The 22344-nt window shown below is 45.1% G+C and overlaps 1 protein-coding gene across 2 annotated transcripts in view; it reads right to left on the bottom strand.

Annotated features, from left to right (window-relative positions):
* Nucleotides 1-211: 211 nt before the first annotated feature.
* The window catches only part of TMEM71 (transmembrane protein 71), a 56793-nt gene continuing 34660 nt past the window's right edge, over nucleotides 212-22344 (bottom strand). The window contains exons 4-10 of one of the 2 annotated variants that reach the window (XM_066578778.1): nucleotides 16596-16790; nucleotides 13958-14106; nucleotides 12499-12615; nucleotides 8371-8484; nucleotides 5027-5161; nucleotides 4048-4129; nucleotides 212-3559 (exon numbers count right to left, since the gene is read on the bottom strand). In XM_066578778.1, coding sequence (XP_066434875.1) covers nucleotides 3532-3559; nucleotides 4048-4129; nucleotides 5027-5161; nucleotides 8371-8484; nucleotides 12499-12615; nucleotides 13958-14106; nucleotides 16596-16790 — 820 coding nt within the window. In that variant the 3' untranslated portion in view covers nucleotides 212-3531. The remainder of the gene's footprint in view (nucleotides 3560-4047; nucleotides 4130-5026; nucleotides 5162-8370; nucleotides 8485-12498; nucleotides 12616-13957; nucleotides 14107-16595; nucleotides 16791-22344) is intronic. The other variant, XM_066578779.1, reaches the window with a different exon arrangement.

Below are 22344 nucleotides of genomic sequence, written 5' to 3'. Positions count from 1 at the left end.
TGGCACCACACAATTTCATTGCGAGGGATGGACATTCAGGAGCGTAAAGGGGTTAAAAAAGGGTCAATTACATCCATGTTGATCAGCGCTCCTTACATGGGGCTAAGAATTTGGGTAGTGTGAAGGGACCCCAGGAAGGGGTGATGGAGGTGGAGTGCTACCCCATGGAGAAGAGATGAAGAGTCATGAATAAAACAGAAAGAGACGAACGTCTGATAAATTCCTCTTTATTAAATGTAACAGAAACAATCTCATTCTGAGTGCAAACCGATTAACCCCGTCACCTCTGGGGATAATTATAATTACTTATTAAATAATATGATTAGAATCGCTGCCCTGATAACTGACATCGTAGCACTGAGCGAGAACTTACTGACACCAGAGTCCTAGAAAGCCTCAGTACAACACCATGCGTGCCAGATTATCAGATATTCTTGATTATCAGACAGTCATAGATAAGTCTATACACCCCCTTATAATGGTAGAGAACCTGCAGGAAGAAAGCCTCAAATATTACCATGAAATCTGCCTTACACTATGGTGACAAGAGTAATGGCTTGGCTACGACACAGCGGCTCCAATCCAGCATCGGTAAGACGCGACAAGTGCATGCACAGCGGCGCCTGCGATGGAGCTTGGAGTGTTGGACTGTAAGGGAGTGGAAGCAAGTGGTGTGGACAGCTGAATCACAGTAGACCATTTTCCAATCCGATGGCACACTTGGGTGTGGCGGTTGCCTGGAGAACGGTTTCAACGTGATGCATCGTCCCAACAGTGAGGTTTGGGGTGGGGGGGCTGGGGGTTTTGTTGGGAAGGACTGGGGACACTAGTTATAGTGAAGTCCACCCTCACCACTAATGGGTACAGAGACATCCCAGACAATGTGGCATCACCTCCCCTGTGGTAATACTCTGGTACAGCTCTGTATCTCTACCAACGTGACGAGCACCATGTCATACAGCACACAGTGTTGAGACTTGGTTTGAAGATCAGAACGTCTGTGAACTTCGGAGTCCAGACGTCAATCCCATCAAGCATCTTTGGGATGAACTAGAACGCCGTATCCGTGCGCCCAACATGCCCATCATCCCCCGCATCACTATCTGAGGCTCCTCCAGGAATGAAGGCAAATCCCTCCACACATCTATGGGGATCTGGTGTGAAGCGGCCGCGGAGGGGGACTGCAGTCATGGAGGCCACAGGGGCCAACACCGGATGGGAAAACGTTAATAAAATCTAGTTTCATTCCCTTCTACGTACATTCAGTACTTGTGTCAGCATAGTGTATATCATTCTCATCCAATCAGAGGAGCCTCCTAATCTCTTCTGTCTGCGGCTTCATGGTGCGTACAGACAGGCCTGGTCTAGTCACAGTGCGAATCGCAGGTTGCCGCAGCTGTGATATCGCGGTCGCAAGAAATCTAAACTGTTTGGATTTATCGTGCCGTCCCGGTCGTGACAATCTACAACTCACACTGCGACCTTCAGTGAAAACTCGCCGGCACTGTCATAGGATGCAGCTTTGTCACAAGTGGATTAGACTTTCGACCAGCGAGATCGGCCGCAGTCAGCTGTGAGTGCTATTATATATATATTATATACGTGACGTGGAATCGCAGCGCTGAAACATGAAGCCGTACAATGCAAACTCACAGAGCACTGAAGTGCGGGAACAGGAAAATCACCGATACTCTGTTGAAACACAACCGGAAATACTCAGCGCTGCTGTTAGCATCTCACCAATCTCATTGGTTACTAGATGACTTATCCCTGCTTACTCTAAGTGGTCACTAACCTGTCGAACTACCTGTGCTTATATGATATCAGTCTGACAATTAGCAAAACTGCTATTTACCTAAAAGACGTTTTTGTGCTGAAAAATTCCTTTAAACTGCTGGCCACTAGGGGGCTCCCTTCCTCTTAACTTGTTCACTGACTGCTGTCAAATGTAGCACTGGGGATGGCTGAAGGCAAAACAGGAAGTGGAGAAATGGTATGAGACATCCTATTCATTGAAGTCTATGAGAGTGGAAGGGTGAGGAAGGAGAGAGATACTCACATATAGGCATCTTGCAAGAGCTAATAGTGAGTTATCTGCTGCTATTTATTCACATCTGTACTGCTCAGTCTAGCAGCACACTGTCTACATGATGGTGTTATATCTGTGTGTGTTACAGTTAGAGAGCAGGATCTGCAGTTCTTTATGCACACTGTATAGAACACAGCACAGCAGCCAGGGTCCTCCCACCTGTCCTAAGAGAACTGAGAATCAGATGTAATCCCTTCAGAGTAGGAAGCTGGTCATAAATACATGGCACAAGTCATATAATAGCCAGATATAATGTTCCTTCCTCAGATACACACAGCAGCTTATCCTGACGTCATCTGAGAAGTTAGGAACCCTGTAACGCAGGATATAGAAGGGGTCATTCAGACGGCATATTTTCGGTCCATATGCTTTGTTTATTGCACAGACTGCACATGAACCCATAACAGATTATTAGGCTATTCATGTGGGAGTTTTCTTTACATGGGCCAGTCAATGGATGAAGATAGCAGATACAATGTGTGCGGTCCGTGAACACTGATCAGCACACAGACCGGTATCCATGTGCTTTTGATATGTTTTGCGCCTGATTGTTACTAGCACCTCTTGTACATGACCGTGTGAACGTGGTAATCAGAAAGTAACATGGTAATTCAAGGGCTTGTCCATCGCCTCACAGCAGCTGCGGATCCTGCCGCAGTACCAGAGCTCTAGGTAGTAAAAGTAACCAAGGCACTCGGTGAATTAATGGGGAGTCTGTCCAATGCAATGGATGCCAGGAGGACCGGGACCATGTCCAGCTCCAGCCACTAGATGGTGGTCTGGACCTTTCTCCATTAGCTCCAGAGACCCTAACGGGACATGGAAAAAGTAGTTATAGTTTAGTTTCCACTATACACTACTTATATGTGCGCCAGAAGGATAGTCAGTGCATTATAATGGGGTGGCCCCATTAAGAAAACCCATTTTCATCCACCCTATAGGGGATTCTGTTCAGGATCCTCATCTTTGGTCAGAGTGCAGAGTAGTTATAAAGAGCATCTCTTCCTGTGGAGGACCCCTGCATTGCACAGACAACCCACTGATGTGAATAGACGCTCCGCAATACTTCTTTTCCCCTCCGGAGGAGCTGCAGCGAAATTGAACACTGATCACTAGTGAGTGGTCTGGACCTTTCTCCAGTGGCTTAGAAGACCCTAATAGGACATGGGAGAAGTATTTGTAATAGCAGGGATATAGAACACTTAGTGCCAGGTTATCCCACAGATTACAACTATCATGGTCCATGCAGCTTATTGTCGAGGGACCCTTCTAACAAGTGGGAATTATCCAAAGTGGGGACCCCCTTTTGGTACCTCTAGCAGACTTCCAGTACTTGCACACATTATCACTGGTAACCGATACAAACAGGAGCAAAATACATTTAAAGGTACAGTGATTGTATTAGCCTGGATGGTTCAGATTCCTGGCTGGGTCCGGTTGGATCACAGGATGCCGTTGTGGTCAGGTGACCTACAGAAAGAGTAAATGTTAGTCACTTAGGGTGTGTATGCCATAGAGGCAGCCCCTACAGCGGCCATGGGGCCCAACGCAGGATAGCCGTGTGACCCTACCACAGCAGCCCTAATAGTAAGGAGGGGGACAGGGCTAGAGTCTCCTGCTGCGAGTGGAAGCTGGAGGTTGTTGGGGTAACAAGCCCCCTCTCGTGCTCTGTCCATACGGCCAACCAGCGGTGGTCCCAGGAGTGAAGAGGACTCCAGGAACAGGATAAGGATGAAATAATGGGAGAGTCTGCTAATATGGAATCAATCCATTCCCACCCAACAGCAGAGGGAGGCTGAGCTGAGACCCCACCGCTGCTCGGAATGAAGAGGTCCTGGCACCCCAAATGCTTTCATCAGCTTTGATAGGCTGCGAGAACATAAACCGCTAGTAATGCCCATAGTAATAAGTATAGTGACAGAGAGAGAATACATACAGGTCCCCAAATATCAACGTACCTGGCCCACCAAAATATCAGGCCGAGTAACAGAAGAGGGATGAGGACGAGGATGAGGGGGGTCTTCTTCTGCGCCGGGTCACCTGCAAGATACAAGAAATGTACAATACAAGGAGCAGCGGAGGAGTCCCAGGTTTATATGAAGTGTCTATGCAACTAATCCTGCGGAGACGAACTACAAGGGCGGCTTCACACGGGCGGATGCGCTGGGAGGCACACCTCCGCGAACGAGGGTGATGAGGTGGGTGTGTGCCGTACGGGGCATAGGACTATATGGTTGCTCGGGCAGTGCAGTTCAGGCGCAGCACAGCCCTTCCCTGGTTTAAAAGGCTATTTAGCCTAACGAGGTCCAGATGTGTTCTTTGTCCCGTGGAATTGCGCAGCGTATTGCACATTTGCGCACTTCCTACAGACTTCTACAGGCCCCTTAGTGCGCAAATATGCAGGAAAATAGACCAGGACCATTTTTTGTGCATTCACATGAAATAAGAATGAACTTGGTGACATCAATGGGTTCTCTTCTCTGCGCATAAACACACGCAAATATGTCTGAAGAAGCCCTGCAGCGCACAGATCGCTCTCCGGAGCTCTTACCCTCACTGGTACATTGCAACAAATCCTAGATGTGCAGGCAGGGAGCCTATCTGCTTCTGGATGTACAATAATATTTCCATTCACTGACAGCAATATGACTTGGTGGGAAATTGAAACACTCCTGGTCTGAGGAGCTCCTAAGACTGTGGAGCCCCCCGAACTGTGGAGCCCCCTGGACTGTGGAGCACCTGGACTGTGGAGCCCCCCGGACTGTGGAGCCCTACGGACCGAGGAGCCCCCTGGACTGAGCAGCACCTGGACTCAGGAGCCCATGGACTGTGGAGCCCTACGGACCGAGGAGCCCCCAGACTCAAACAAACATTTCATGTGACACATATGTAATAACGGGGTGATCCAGTAGGGGGCAGCACTGGAGGGTCACTTACCCATATCCGTAGAGACACTTTCTATAGTTGGTGTTAGGGTCGTAGCGATGGAATCTGAGGAGTGCTTCTGTACGAGTTGCCTCTCTGTTGGTCCCCAGCTGATAATATCGTCTGAAAATTGGTGTGTGTTCACAACTGTAAGAGAGGGATGAACTTCATGGAACGGTCAGGTACAGATGTAGCAGAGCTGGTCAAATCAGCTCCCCTCCAGAAGGAAGAAAGCTGGTGCTCTCTACTGCCACCTATAAGCAGCTACTCCAGATAGACAGTTTTATACCTTCTGGAAGAAAGCTAATTTGCATACTTTTTCCCAGGAGGCTTTGCCTGCAAGGCTTCCCACACCAGCTAGATCTCTGCAAACAGAAGCGGGGCGGCCCAAGAGCAGAGATGGTCATCATTGACACAACACATGGTTGGTGGAGCCACAATGTGGCTTTCTAGAGGATAGCTGGTAAACGGATTCCGTTGTCTCCCTCAGTTGTCACGACGCTGCGTGGAGACAGTTATATGACAAACTCACTTCTGCTACATTTGCTCAGCTATCTTCCTGTTTTGCCCTCCATATGGATTATGGGTTAATATTAGGGTCTCACTCACAGTCCGTATTATAGATCCAATAGCAGGATGAATCTTTTGCACATAAGGCACTCATGGGAAATGTACCGCCCTCCCATCCATGGCCGGTCCTGTAGACTGCCAGGAGCTGCAGTGCATTATAGAACGCATTTGGTTGGGCTGTGACTTGCAGCGGTGCTACAGACATAAAGGTGCTCCCCAGAGTACTCTTGTCTAAAGGCGGTCTCACAGACAATGTATCACTTATATATATTTTCCCCCGATTTAAACCAGATAGCGAAACATTTTCCATTTTTTGAGTCTGTTCTTGTTTTCTGATTGTAGATTTTTGTATTCTCTTGTCTGTACATGACTATGGGGGCGGCCATCTCACCTGAGCTGCAGGTAACAGTACTTAGGGATGTGCTATACAGCACAATGTATAGGACGGCAATCTGACTTCTATGGAAGAGTGCCGTGGGCATGCTCTATGACCTGTGCAGGGAAGAGGAGGAGGTGAACTGGTAGAATGACCCATTGACTTCTATGGAAGAGTGTTGTGGGCATGCTCTGTGACATATGCAATAAGGGGGACTGGGGGTTGCTGTGACATCACGTATTGTGATATATATATATATATATATATATATGTGTGTGTGTCTCCTCTCAGTGTAATCCTGTCTGTACAGGGAGGGGAGGAGGTGAGCTGTGACTACTGTGAATAGTGGATCCTGTGTTATCTATATAGGTGCCTCCTCTCAGTGTAATCCTGTCTGTTAGAGAGGGGAGGAGGTGAGCTGTGACTATTGTGAATGTTGGATCCTGTGTTATCTATATATAGGTGTCTCCTCTCAGTGTAATCCTGTCTGTGCAGGGAGGGGAGGAGGTTAGCTGTGACTATTGTGAATGTTGGATCCTGTGTTATCTATATATAGGTGTCAACTCTCAGTGTAATCCTGTCTGTGCAGGGAGGGGAGGAGGTGAGCTGTGACTATTGTGAATGGTGGATCCTGTGTTATGTATGTATAGAGATCACCTCTCAGTGTAATCCTGTCTGTACAGGGAGGGGAGGAGGGGAGCTGTGACTATTGTGAATGATTGACCCTGTGTTATCTATATAGGTGTCTCCTCTTAGTGTAATCCTGTCTGTGCAGGGAGGGGAGGTGGTGAGCTGTGACTATTGTGAATGGTGGGTCCAGTGTTATCTATATATAGGTGTCTCCTCTCAGTGTAATCCTGTCTGTGCAGGGAGGGGAGGTGGTGAGCTGTGACTATTGTAAATGGTGGGTCCAGTGTTATCTATATATAGGTGTCTCCTCTCAGTGTAATCTTGTCTGTGCAGCCCGGGGAGGAGGTGAGCTGTGACTATTGTGAATGTTGGATCCTGTGTTATCTATATATAGGTGTCTCCTCTCAGTGTAATCCTGTCTGTGCAGGGAGGGGAGGAGGTGAGCTGTGACTATTGTGAATGGTGGCTCCTGTGTTATGTATATATAGGTGTCTGCTCTCAGTGTAATCCTGCTTCTGATGATAATGAGATGAAGGCTGAGAAGGTTTCTTCACAGAACAAGTGTTGGACTATTATTAGGCCTAGTGGTCAGTTTGAGAACTGCAGGATTTTGGGATTGTTTATAATGTAGATCATAACATCGAAAATGTAAAAATAATCACCTAAAAAGTATACAAAAAGCTCTTTAATATAAAAGCTTGCTTTATAAAGTACAAGAGGACATTTCCGGTGACCCCTCCCCTTTAATTACGCGGTATGTTGTCTGTGCTGCGGTATAGGCTAAGAGCAGAATGCAAAAAACAAATCTATCCTCCCATTTTTCCGTTGTTTAATGATTTATCGGATACGTTTTGTAGTAACTTTTCTTCAACAAAACTGCTCAATTCTTAAATAATTTTATTTGCTTTTTTTTCATTTTTTTACATTTTGCAATTTTTATAGTTTAACTTTTTATAGTTTATCGCCCCGTTACTTTTAATTGTGGGTTCTGATGCATGTGAATAATAACTGCAGTCTACCTCAGCTGGCCTTAGCTCAGGACGAAGGAGGCCTTCTGCCTAACTGACCCTGCACCATCACAAGAGTCAAATGGGCAGGAGCTTAGACTTTCCAATCGTGGTATTCTAGCAGGGTGGCAGCTTCAGGTACAGCCCCCAGGGTGTGATCGCCAGGGAGGCAATCACAGTATCACATGACCAGTCTGCTGGCCAAACAGCCGTGTTTATTGAGCAGAGTGGATATATCAATTAAAAAAGGCAGAAATGATGTGTTTCTGTATGCTTCTGATTGTCCGTGCAACTGCCCTTAAAGGGGTTGTCCAGTGGTAAACCTTTGATGCCCTATTCCCAATAGTAGATCTTCCAGGGTCTGTCGCCTAGGACTCCCTGACGATCATGTGTTCTCTGGGCCATTGTGCTTGTGTACTGAGCTGATTTCTGCAGGGAGCAGACAGTGCTGTTCCCACTGCAGTGGCTAGCCTTGATATTGCAGGCCAAGCTCTAACTGAAATGAATGGGTGTAATGCCAAGTCTGGCCACTACAGTGGAACAGTGCTGTCTGATTCATGCAGAAATCAGCTCAGTGCATGGGCACACTGGCCCAGTAGACAGCTAATTGGTGGAGTTCTTTGGAGACAGACTCTCAACAATCTACTATTTATGACCTATGCTGAGGAAAGGCCAGAAATAGTTTACAACTGGACAACCCTTCAATGACTACTATGAGAACACAGCTATAAGTTCTGCTTTTCCTGCCTACTGATGATTTCCTACAGACCTACCATTCTTGACGAACAAGTATCCACCCCAGGAATAATGGCCGGGCTGGTGATCAGCTTTATTACTGTCTTCCAAATCGGTAAAACGTCTGATAGATGACATCGGATCCGGACTTCCTGATATGCAAATAAAATATAATGCAGATTATATGTAGGTATAGAGTTAAAGGGGCGAGGAAATACCCAGCGGTACCAGCACCTCCGTATCCGGATCATGTGAATAGAGCCCCCTCCACCTTCCCAGCGTTGGTGATGTCATCACATGGCTCCGGCTATTCGGCTCATTTCAGTAACTAAACCAGCCCCCTTCTCTAAGTCGGCATCGGCCAGGACATAGAAGGGGGTGGTCTTAGTTATTGCAATGGGCCAATCAGCCAGGCCCGTGTGATGGGAAGGTGCAGGAGCTCTATACCATGTGACAATGGGCAAGAAATGGAGGTGCTGGCCCCGCTGGATGGGGTACTTGCTTGAGGACAGCTTGCTTCCCTGTAATAAGACCCTCCCTGACCTAAAGACAACTGCTCCATGACATGTTCGTGCACAGATGCAACAAGGTTTAACATGACTTTCAAAGCATTATGAGAACTTTCTGTGCCGCCGTTTGTTCACTTTACAAAGTCTTTCTTGTGTTAAGATTGGAGAACAAAAGCTTTAATGGCTTTCAGCGGTTTTCCCACAACTTCAAATTGCTTCTCAGCTTCTCTGTACTTTGCAGTTGCTGCTGACCAGGGCATGTGACTGCTGCAGCCAATCAATGGCCACAGCCATGACCCTCTATAGCTAGTTATTGGCCGCAGCCGTCACATGTCCTAGTCAGCAGCAACCTGGAATGTCTGAGAAGCAATTTTAAAGGTGTGGCCTGTAACAAATCTCATATTAAAGGGGTTGTCTGAGTTATGTACAGGCCATCTCACTAGGTTCCCCATGGTGTAAAATAAAGCAGCTGATACTGCTCCCTGCTCATTGCTTGCTCCGGGTCTCCCAGCTGACATCATCTTAAAAGGCTGCAGTCAGCCTGAGACATCCCCAAACAAGCTCCTGCAGCCAATGACAGAGTGAAACAATTATCGCTGAGCACTGTCATTGGCTGCAGCAGCAGTTTTACGGGACGCCACAGACTGACTAAGCCTTTAAATAACACCACAGTGGAGACTGGAGCTGATGTTGGGGGACAAGTGGAGAAAGGTATTAGTTGCTTTGTTATTTTACACCACAGTGACCTCATAACATGGCCTTTATATAACAACCCCTTTAAGTTCCGAGAAAACCCCTTTAAGATAAGATAACCTATTGCAGAAAGTTATTACAGACAAGTTAAACTGCTATATCTGTAGTTGACAGACCAGTTTGTGCATGAAAAGAAATTGCTGGAGTAGATCTCCAGTTCTTAAAATAAAATACTAGGTGGTCACAGCCCTGCCCCTGCTTAGTGGTCACAGCCCCGCCCCTGCTTAGTGGTCACAGTTCCGCCCCTGCTTAGTGGTCACAGCTCCACCCCTTATTTTATAGTTGTGTAATCCCTAGCATTTCTTCCTTATCATTTCATTGGTTCTTCCTCTTCCACCCCATTCCTTCTATCTTTCTTTTACATTTTGTTTCTGCTCATTCCACCGGCTTCTCCTCTGGTCCAACCCACTTGTCCAATTTTAAGACTTTTTAGGCTGCAGTTTATTGTCGCTGCTCAAAAATATCCAACTTTAGTACTGCCATCTGTCATGGTCACTTTATCCAGAAGGAAGCTCCTGGGCTCTGATGCAACATGTGTAGCAGGACCCCATTGGCACATAACATTTCTGAGTCTGGTGTCTTCTTGAGGCAGAGAGCACCGAGTCCTGGGAGCGACTGATACTACCCACTATGACTACAGCCCTGACTATCTGATGTAACAGCTGCCTTCAGAATGTGGACAGCATTGGAACAAGATGAGCCCTATGGCTCTCACCCCTGACATCCTAGCAAACAGAGGGTTTTGCCAGGAGGAGCCGGTCTGGCCCGACATATTGTATTATTTGGGGCAATCAGATGGACGGTCTGAGGCCACCAGAATGGAAACTGCTCGTACAAAGTGTCTCTTAATTCTGGGTCATAGAGTTGGGTCCGGAGTTCAGGTCTCCTCCAGGGCCATAGCTAGGGGAAGAGCAACTAGGTTATTTACCCACAGGGGGCACTGTCAGCAATTAACAGTGGCAGCACTGATGCCGGAAGCTACATTGGGCTTCCTGCATCACCACTGGGTGCCTTCTATGTGACGCAGGCAGAATGATGATGTCACCGCGCCACCTGCATCATTCCAAAGGTTGTAGACCGGAAGAGGACAGGCGGTGGAGTGAACTGGAGGGAAGTGAGTTTATTAGTTTTGTATGGTGAAAAGTATGACCATATATTCCTGCAGAGAGCTAGTATGGCTATATACCCTTACAGGGGGGCAGTATGGTTATATACTCTTACAGGGGGCAGTATGACCTTATATTCCTTTAGGTGGCAGTATGGCTAAAATATTACAACAGGGAGACAGTATAGCTATATATTCCTACTGTGGGCAGATGAACATATACTGCAGGGGACAGTATAACTATATATTACTACAGGGGTATATTAGGGCCATTTATTACTACTGGAGGACAGTGTGGCTATATATTACAATAGGGGGACAGTGTGCCTGTTTATTACTAGAGGGGAACAGTGCAGATTTTTGCTCATTACAGGGGGACAGCATGGCTTGTTGTTCATTACTTGGGTCACTGTGAGTTGCACTGTTTTATATAATATTGAGGTTATCTTAATATATAAATGATGGATATGAAAAAGCGAAGACATCTGTGTGGCAGAAGAGACAAGTTGTGTCTGAGAGAAGCTGTCATGTTGATCTGGACTGGATGGAGAAGAAAAAAACACAACGCTAATTAGAGAGGATATCACATGTGAGTCACGTGTCAGAATATCCTTTTTTTATTCTGCCGCTGGCTGCCTCCAATCAGTCCTGTAGTCACTGTATGGTCTTTAGAGTGATGATGGGTAGCAGCATGACAACTCCCATCATACCTGATCATCGCTCAGGAAGTACAAACTTAAATAGCAGGCCTGACGGGACTTTATTGAAATGAACAGTTCCACTATTAATGATTGCAATACTCTATATTTGGGGTGTTGTCATTGTTTTTGGACTATTAGTTTGGGGGTAATTCTCTGTTCTGCATCGCATGTTCAGTCCCCCCCCCCCCAAAAGCATATCCACCTGATAGTTGGAACAGAGACATGGAAAGGGTGAATGGACTGGTGAATGGGCTGGTGTGAATGGGCCCTTACAGAGATAGGCTTTCAATAACAGTGCATGCTGTGACTTGTAGTACCACAGCTGTCCAGCAGACATGGTACTCCATCATGGTTTAAAGGGGTTGCGCCAAGTTTATCATATATCCCTTATCCACGGGATAAGTGTCTGATTGGTTAGGTCCGATCACTGGGACCTCCGCTGTCTCGTGCCCCCCCCCCCCATATGAATACAGCGGTGGTCAAGCATGCATGCCGCCACTCAGACTGCCGGAGAGAGGGGAGTGCAAGCACGTGTCTGGCAGTCCCATGAAAATGTGTAGTACAAGTGTGCTCCTGCTTCACCTCCACCCCAGTCATTCATTAGGGTACACAGGATCCCCATTCTAATCATCTATAGCCCTATGATTGGACGCTCACTAATCCCTTATCCTGTGGACAATCACACCGAGTGACTATTAGCTGCCCGCTCTGTCCAAGTCTGTAACTCCGATACAACTCAGACCCAAGAAATTAAAGGGTCTTTTATGACCGGCAGTTTTTTTCCCAGATCAAAGGTCCGTGTAGAAAACAAAAATCCCAATGCATGGAGGAGAGCTGGAGCTGGAGCCCAAGCACACGGCTGAAAGCCCAGCCGCACCTCTGGGTACCCCCTCTATGATGGCCATATACACTACTAGGGACGATGGACAGGATGGTCTTCATGAGACGATCCCTTCAAGGTAACTTCTTGTTTATTTGAAGTTGTTATCCTGATCTTAAGAATACGGAGCAGCAGCCCAGGAGATACGTTGTATCGCGATACGGAGTCTTGGAAGCCACTTGGTCTAACATGTAATCCCCAAATTTATGGTTTGCTACCGTTATTAGTGTGCTGAGAGCATCCAGGTGGCGCAGGGTCCGTGTCTGACTCCGCCGTCTCCAGGGGGGCTTCAGCATAGAGGTTGGTGCTCCCTGCATCACAAAGGCTTGGATCTTCTGCAGGACGGATACAAAATATCAAGTAATAAGAATAGGATCACAATAAAGCCAAAAGAAACGTATTACGACCTGCTGGAAATAGGAGTCCAATGATAGCGGTGATGGAGGTGTCCCTGTATTTAGGGCTTATCCCATTCCTTTACCGAAAATACCCTCCTTAAAGGGGATATCCAGTGTAGAAACCCATTTTGATACAAATGATTACTGAATTAGGAGTTGGTGGAGGGGCTCTTTGTTCAGAGCCAAATCACAGCCATCGCATTGTGGAAACGGGTTTTATGAATTGGCTGAGCCACGACACTGATTGGCCAATTCATAAATCCCGCCTCCACAACGTGATAGCTGTGATTGGTTCTTCAACCGCTGCTCAGGCACTTAATGCAGCACTGGATAAACCAATCACAGCCATCAGATTGGTTCATCAAGCGCTCTATTGATTGGCTGAGCAGCACTCGAGAACCAATCAGAGCCATCATTTCCTGGAGGCGGGATTTATGAATGAGCAGTGGAGGACCCGGACCAAGCCTGCTAGGTAATTATAATAAGAGACTCAGTGCCTCTTTTGGGGCAAAAATTAATATGACCGGGTCTTTTTTCCAGGGAAGCACAGTATGAGCTTGGCTCTAGTACAGTATCTAGTTACTGAGCTATTCTGGTGTCGGTATGCTGCTATCTTGGGTGGCTGTCCAAAAAGCTCCGCACAAGGTGCCATCGAACCGGAGGCTGGAGCTGCTGATCTGCTGCGTGAAGGGTGCTTACAAAGAGCGTCTCTTGCTCTGGACGACCCATACTATCCCGTATTACAGACATCCCATTGATAGGAATGGACAAAGTGTAATGCTTCATTTCCCCTGTGATGGCGCTGCAGGAAAGCTGAACACTCCCTGACAGGTTTTCCAGCAAATTCTATCTAAACGGTTGGGGTCCGGCATCAGGACACTCTGTGACCCGCTCATTGTCAGAAGATCATTGTGACTAGTATATTATCGGTCCTAGGATTTTGCCTTCTAGTGTAATGCTTTTTTTTGTGAGAAAACACATCGGATTTTTGCTCATACGATTTTTTTCTGCATGTTTTTCACATGTTGCTTCAATAGGAAGAATGAACATCACATCTACACGCCAGCGCTACGTGATGAGTGAGTTCTATCCGTATCGCAGGCAGACAGAAGTAGAGACCTCCCAAAGCAGATAGCTCCTTCAGCACACGGGTCTGCTACAGCACCCAACTGTCAGCATGCGAAGGCCCTGGACTCCACTGAAGAAGGGCGAAGCCCTACAGCTTAAGTCATTGTCCAGAGGTACAAAAGATCCCAAAACAAACAAACAAGCACAATACCGGAAATGGAGCGGTGGATTTGCTCAATGGCAGGAGGTTCAGTGTCATTAAACTCTTCATAATGGGGGGGTTGCCAGTCTTCAAGGGGTCCATGATTCGTAAGATCAAGACGTCTTTGTGTCGCTGTTCTACGTCTCTTCCTAAAAATTCTAAGCAGGCAATGAGATTGTTATTATTCTGGAAGCTTCCAAAGGAGTCTTCAGGTGACTGACAACATCCAGGGCTGGACTGGCTCACCAGAACCTGAGAAGACCCTCAGTTGAGCCTTACTTTTGACTCTAGGGTGGAGGTCAGCCATAAGGCAGCCCGTGGATGCTGGACTCCATTGGAGGCTGAGCCGATCATTTACAGCAAAGCTCTATTTTATTTATTCATTGATTTTTTTTGAGGGGGAACAAATAACCTGTTAAGACCTTACTGCAAATACGGCCTATTGGTGCAAGATAATAGCACAGGGTACTAGTTAAAGGGGTTTTCCAGGACTGAAATCTTGATGACCTATTTTGAGAATCAGATCAACTCCAAGCACCCCGCCGATTGACTGCTTAGAGAGGCCATGGTGCTCAGAAGACTGCTGCGGTTTCTTTTCAAGTCTGTGACATCATGTCTATCGGTCACATGGCCATGTGGCATCATGTCTATCGGTCACATGGCCATGTGACATCATGTCTATCGGTCACATGGCCATGTGACATCATGTCTATCGGTCACATGGCCATGTGACATCATGTCTATCGGTCACATGGCCATGTGACATCATGTCTATCGGTCACATGGCCATGTGACATCATGTCTATCGGTCACATGGCCATGTGACATCATGTCTATCGGTCACATGGCCATGTGACATCATGTCTATCGGTCACATGGCCATGTGACATCATGTCTATCGGTCACATGGCCATGTGACATCATGTCTATCGGTCACATGGCCATGTGACATCATGTCTATCGGTCACATGGCCATGTGACATCATGTCTATCCTTCATATGGCCATGTGACTGGTAGATGTGATGTCACAGGACAGAGAAGAAGCCGCAGCTAGCTTCTGAGCACTAGCTAAGGGAAAGGGATGGAGCTGCTGTACCAGCTCTAGTGCCACGCAGTGTTCAGCGATGTGCCTGGGATACAATGAAGACGCTGCAGTGTTCACCGGTTTGGCAGGGGCACCAGGAGTCCCCCCACCAATCTGATATTGATGACATTAGTAATCAAAATTGTAGTCCTGGAAAACCCATTTAATTTAGACCACTTTGTACAACTGGAGGCGGAGCCAACAGCATTCTCACCTTCAAGACACAAAGATATGTACAAAAAAGAAAAGGCCAGCACTACCCAATAGCAATCTATAGGTGCCCGTTACACCACGGCTGCAACACACAGTAGGAGCAGAAGCCAAAAATACATTTATTTTGCGTGCTGTTGCCATTTTTGGTCTCTGCTTCTACTGTATGTTGCAGCCGTGGTGTAACGGGCACCTATAGATTTCTATTGGGATATATTTCCAATGGTTAGTGCTGACCCTTTTTTTCTTTTTTGTACAAATATTGTGAAGTTTTGGCTGCCTTCACCTGGTTGTGCACACCTGCCGCCCATTTACCTTCTGTCCCTCCTACTGGACCATATGAATGGTATCCTACCTTCCCTGGTTTTATTTGCAGGCTTAGTCCCAAGAGAGGAGCATTCTGAGAGGTAGGAGCTCAGCTTTCCCAGGTTGAGATTTACCACCTGGTATTAGCATTAGGACCCATCTGAGCGCGGTCACCTGGACGTTGGGAGATGGGCCAATGAAATTTCATCAAATGATATACCAAGAACCTTGCATTATTAATGTGGTTAGAGTATTGATTATAGGTATGTAGACCTCTGATGGTAAATTTATTTTGCATGCTGTTGCCATTTTTGGTTTCTGCTTCTAAGACACAAAGATTTGATGACAAGGGTGAAATAGACCCACCAAGACTATGCTGCCCATGGGCACTCATACACCTGATGCCATGATGTTGATGGGAGCTCATACACCTGATGCCATGATGTTGATGAGAGTTCATACACTTGGAGTCATGCTGCCCATAAGAGCTCATACATCTGATGCCATGCTGCCCATGGGAGCTCAGACATCTGATGCCCTGCTGCCCATGGGAGCTCAGACATCTGATGCCATGCTGCCCATGGGAGCTCAGACATCTGATGCCATGCTGCCCATGGGAGCTCAGACATCTGATGCCATGCTGCCCATGGGAGCTCAGACATCTGATGCCATGCTGCCCATGGGAGCTCAGACATCTGATGCCATGCAGCCCATGGGAGCTCAGACATCTGATGCCATGCAGCCCATGGGAGCTCAGACATCTGATGCCATGCAGCCCATGGGAGCTCAGACATCTGATGCCATGCAGCCCATGGGAGCTCAGACATCTGATGCCATGCAGCCCATGGGAGCTCAGACATCTGATGCCATGCTGCCCATGGGAGCTCAGACATCTGATGCCATGCTGCCCATGGGAGCTCAGACATCTGATGCCATGCTGCCCATGGGAGCTCATACATCTGATGCCATGCTGCCCATAGGAGCTCACACATCTGACGCATGCTGCTGATGGGCGCTCATACACCTGGACCTGGCCCGGCACTTACCTCACCATGTTCTCTTTATAGGACACCGTGCATTGTGAGGGACTGAAGGAAATGTTGCCCAGGTCGTCCCAGCAGAAGCTGTCCTCATCACATATGTAATAGCCATTGGAAATCAGGCGCAGGCTGTGTCGGCAGGGGCTCATATTTATATCACATGGATTTGGGGAGACGGAATTCATTTTACGTGAAGTTTCTCTGTGAGATAAAAGGATTGTCAATGTCCTGAGAATGGTATACTGCATTACCCCCACCATCTAGTATTAGTCAATGGTATACTGCATTACCTCCACCATCTAGTATTAGTCAATGGTATACTGCATTACCTCCACCATCTAGTATTAGTCAATGGTATACTGCATTACCCCCACCATCTAGTATTAGTCAATGGTATACTGCATTACCCCCACCAACTAGTATTACGCAATGGTATACTGCATTACCTCTACCAACTAGTATTAGTCAATGGTATACTGCATTACCTCCACCATCTAGTATTAGTGAATGGTATACTGCATTACCTCCACCATCTAGTATTAGTGAATGGTATACTGCATTACCTCCACCATCTAGTATTAGTGAATGGTATACTGGATTACCCCCACCATCTAGTATTAGTCAATGGTATACTGCATTACCTCCACCATCTAGTATTAGTCAATGGTATACTGCATTACCCCCACCAACTAGTATTACGCAATGGTATACTGCATTACCTCTACCAACTAGTATTAGTCAATGGTATACTGCATTACCTCCACCATCTAGTATTAGTGAATGGTATACTGCATTACCTCCACCATCTAGTATTAGTGAATGGTATACTGCATTACCTCCACCATCTAGTATTAGTCAATGGTATACTGCATTACCCCCACCAACTAGTATTACGCAATGGTATACTGCATTACCTCTACCAACTAGTATTAGTCAATGGTATACTGCATTACCTCCACCATCTAGTATTAGTGAATGGTATACTGCATTACCTCCACCATCTAGTATTAGTCAATGGTATACTGCATTACCCCCACCAACTAGTATTACGCAATGGTATACTGCATTACCTCTACCAACTAGTATTAGTCAATGGTATACTGCATTACCTCCACTATCTAGTATTAGTGAATGGTATACTGCATTACCTCCACCATCTAGCATTAATCAATGGCATACTGCATTACCTCCACCATCTAGTATTAGTCAATGGTATACTGCATTACCTCCACCATCTAGTATTAGTCAATGGTATACTGCATTACCTCCACCATCTAATATTAGTAAATGGTATACTGCATTACCTCCACCATCTAGCATTAGTCAATGGTATACTGCATTACCTCCACCATCTAGCATTAGTCAATGGTATACTGCAGTACCTCCACCATCTAGTATTAGTCAATGGTATACTGCATTGCCTCCACCGTCTAGTATTAGTCAATGGTGTACTGCATTACCTCCACCATCTAGTATTAGTGAATGGTATACTGCATTACCTCCACCATCTAGTATTAGTCAATGGTATACTGCATTACCTCCACCATCTAGTATTAGTCAATGGTATACTGCATTACCTCCATCATCTAGCATTAGTCAATGGTATACTGCATTACCTCCACCATCTAGCATTAGTCAATGGTATACTGCATTACCTCCACCATCTAGTATTAGTCAATGGTATACTGCATTACCTCCACCATCTAGTATTAGTCAATGGTATACTGCATTACCTCCACCATCTAGTATTAGTGAATGGTATACTGCATTACCTCCACCATCTAGTATTAGTCAATGGTATACTGCATTACCTCCACCATCTAGTATTAGTCAATGGTATACTGCATTGCCTCCACCGTCTAGTATTAGTCAATGGTATACTGCATTACCTGCACCATCTAGTATTAGTCAATGGTATACTGCATTACCTCCACCATCTAGTATTAGTGAATGGTATACTGCATTACCCCCACCATCTAGTATTAGTCAATGGTATACTGCATTACCTCCACCATCTAGTATTAGTCAATGGTATACTGCATAACCTCCACCATCTAGTATTAGTCAATGGTATACTGCATTACCTCCACCATCTAGTATTAGTCAATGGTATACTGCATTACCTCCACCATCTAGTATTAGTCAATGGTATACTGCATTACCTCCACCATCTAGTATTAGTCAATGGTATACTGCATTACCTCCACCATCTAGTATTAGTCAATGGTATACTGCATTACCTCCACCATCTAGTATTAGTCAATGGTATACTGCATTACCCCCACCATCTAGTATTAGTCAATGGTATACTGCATTACCTCCACCATCTAGTATTAGTCAATGGTATACTGCATTACCTGCACCATCTAGTATTAGTCAATGGTATACTGCATTACCCCCACCATCTAGTATTAGTCAATGGTATACTGCATTACCTGCACCATCTAGTATTAGTCAATGGTATACTGCATTACCTCCACCATCTAGTATTAGTCAATGGTATACTGCATAACATACATTTCCTAAATTGTTTGGTTCAGGAATTAAAAATCGCTAGCTAAAGTAGCTTTATTGATCTACAGAGACCCCCAGACCCCATAAACCAGCGATGCCCCAACTGTTGGCTGCGGGGAGGGCACACATGGCAGAGTTCCCTATTCTGGGCCGGAGGAGATCCCTGTTCTCTCACTGAGCTAACTTCCCAATCTCTGCAAGTTATGTCATACATGTACGGTATATGGCCACGGTCACACGCATGTATGTGCCCCTCACCCAACACCGGCAGAGTCTGATGTGCGGCCCTCACCGTGATTCCCGATCGGCTCCCAACAGATGCCAGTTTACATTCTGCACATATATTACATACTAATCTTATATATATGTGAATTTCTCTTGTCGGTTCTCCATGGCCGACCGATCTGCACCAACTTCGCCACATAAGTAAATCAGGCGCTTCAGAGATTCTGTTCCCCAGGAACGGCTGTTCTCGACAGGTTTCCAAAAAGTCATAATACAAAAGTAAATATGTGCTGAGACCATCCGCAGCGCCTGATTTACCTACGTGGTTAACTTGGTGCGATAAGGATGTTGGCTTCATATACTAAATACATAGATATATAGATACATAGTAAATGACATACAGAAAACGCATCCATACAAGTACATATATCACTACACTATACATCCCTACACTGTATCCATACATTACATCTATACTGTACATCCATATGTTACATCCCTACACTGTATCCATACATTACATCTATATGTTACATCCCTACACTGTATCCATACATTACATCTACACTGTACATCCATATGTTACATCCCTACACTGTATCCATACATTACATCCATATGTTACATCCCTACACTGTATCCATACATTACATCTACACCGTACATCCATATGTTACATCCCTACACTGTATCCATACATTACATCTATGTTACATCCCTACACTGTATCCATACATTACATCTATATGTTACATCCCTACACTGTATCCATACATTACATCTACACTGTACATCCATATGTTACATCCCTACACTGTATCCATACATTACATCTACACCGTACATCTATATGTTACATCTCTACACTGTATCCATACATTACATCTACACCGTACATCTATATGTTACATCCCTACACTGTATCCATACATTACATCTACACCATACATCTATATGTTACATCCCTACACTGTATCCATACATTACATCTACACTGTACATCTATATGTTACATCCCTACACTGTATCCATACATTACATCTACACCGTACATCCATATGTTACATCCCTACACTGTATCCATACATTACATCTACACCGTACATCTATATGTTACATCCCTACACTGTATCCATACATTACATCTACACTGTACATCTATATGTTACATCCCTACACTGTATCCATACATTACATCTACACCGTCCATCTATATGTTACATCCCTACACTGTATCCATACATTACATCTACACCGTACATCTATATGTTACATCCCTACACTGTATCCATACATTACATCTACACTGTACATCTATATGTTACATCCCTACACTGTATCCATACATTACATCTACACCGTCCATCTATATGTTACATCCCTACACTGTATCCATACATTACATCTACACTGTACATCTATATGTTACATCCCTACACTGTATCCATACATTACATCTACACTGTACATCTATATGTTACATCCCTACACTGTATCCATACATTACATCTACACCGATCTATATGTTACATCTCTACACTGTATCCATACATTACATCCATATGTTACATCCCTACACTGTATCCAAACATTACATCTACACCGTACATCTATGTTACATCCCTACACTGTATCCATACATTACATCTACACCGTACATCTATGTTACATCCCTACACTGTATCCATACATTACATCTACACCGTACATCCATATGTTACATCCCTACACTGTATCCATACATTACATCTACACTGTACATCCATATGTTACATCCCTACACTGTATCCATACATTACATCTACACCGTACATCTATATGTTACATCTCTACACTGTATCCATACATTACATCTACACCGTACATCTATATGTTACATCCCTACACTGTATCCATACATTACATCTACACCATACATCTATATGTTACATCCCTACACTGTATCCATACATTACATCTACACTGTACATCTATATGTTACATCCCTACACTGTATCCATACATTACATCTACACCGTACATCTATATGTTACATCCCTACACTGTATCCATACATTACATCTACACTGTACATCTATATGTTACATCCCTACACTGTATCCATACATTACATCCATATGTTACATCCCTACACTGTATCCATACATTACATCTACACTGTACATCTATATGTTACATCTCTACACTGTATCCATACATTACATCCATATGTTACATCCCTACACTGTATCCAAACATTACATCTACACCGTACATCTATGTTACATCCCTACACTGTATCCATACATTACATCTACACCGTACATCTATGTTACATCCCTACACTGTATCCATACATTACATCTACACCGTACATCCATATGTTACATCCCTACACTGTATCCATACATTACATCTACACCGTACATCCATATGTTACATCCCTACACTGTATCCATACATTACATCTACACCGTACATCCATATGTTACATCCCTACACTGTATCCATACATTACATCTACACCGTACATCCATATGTTACATCCCTACACTGTATCCATACATTACATCTACACCGTACATCCATATGTTACATCCCTATACTGTATCCATACATTACATCTATGTTACATCCCTACACTGTATCCATACATTACATCTACACCGTACATCTATGTTACATCCCTACACTGTATCCATACATTACATCCATATGTTACATCCCTACACTGTATCCATACATTACATCCATATGTTACATCCCTACACTGTATCCATACATTACATCTACACCGTACATCCATATGTTACATCCCTACTCTGTATCCATACATTACATCTACACCGTACATCCATATGTTACATCCCTACACTGTATCCATACATTACATCCATATGTTACATCCCTACACTGTATCCATACATTACATCCATATGTTACATCCCTACACTGTATCCATACATTACATCCATATGTTACATCCCTACAATGTATCCATACATTACATCTACACCGTACATCCATATGTTACATC

This window comes from Eleutherodactylus coqui, chromosome 9 (assembly GCF_035609145.1).
Source record: "Eleutherodactylus coqui strain aEleCoq1 chromosome 9, aEleCoq1.hap1, whole genome shotgun sequence".
NCBI lineage: Eukaryota > Metazoa > Chordata > Amphibia > Anura > Eleutherodactylidae > Eleutherodactylus > Eleutherodactylus coqui.
This window is presented reverse-complemented; position numbering and strand designations above follow the sequence as displayed.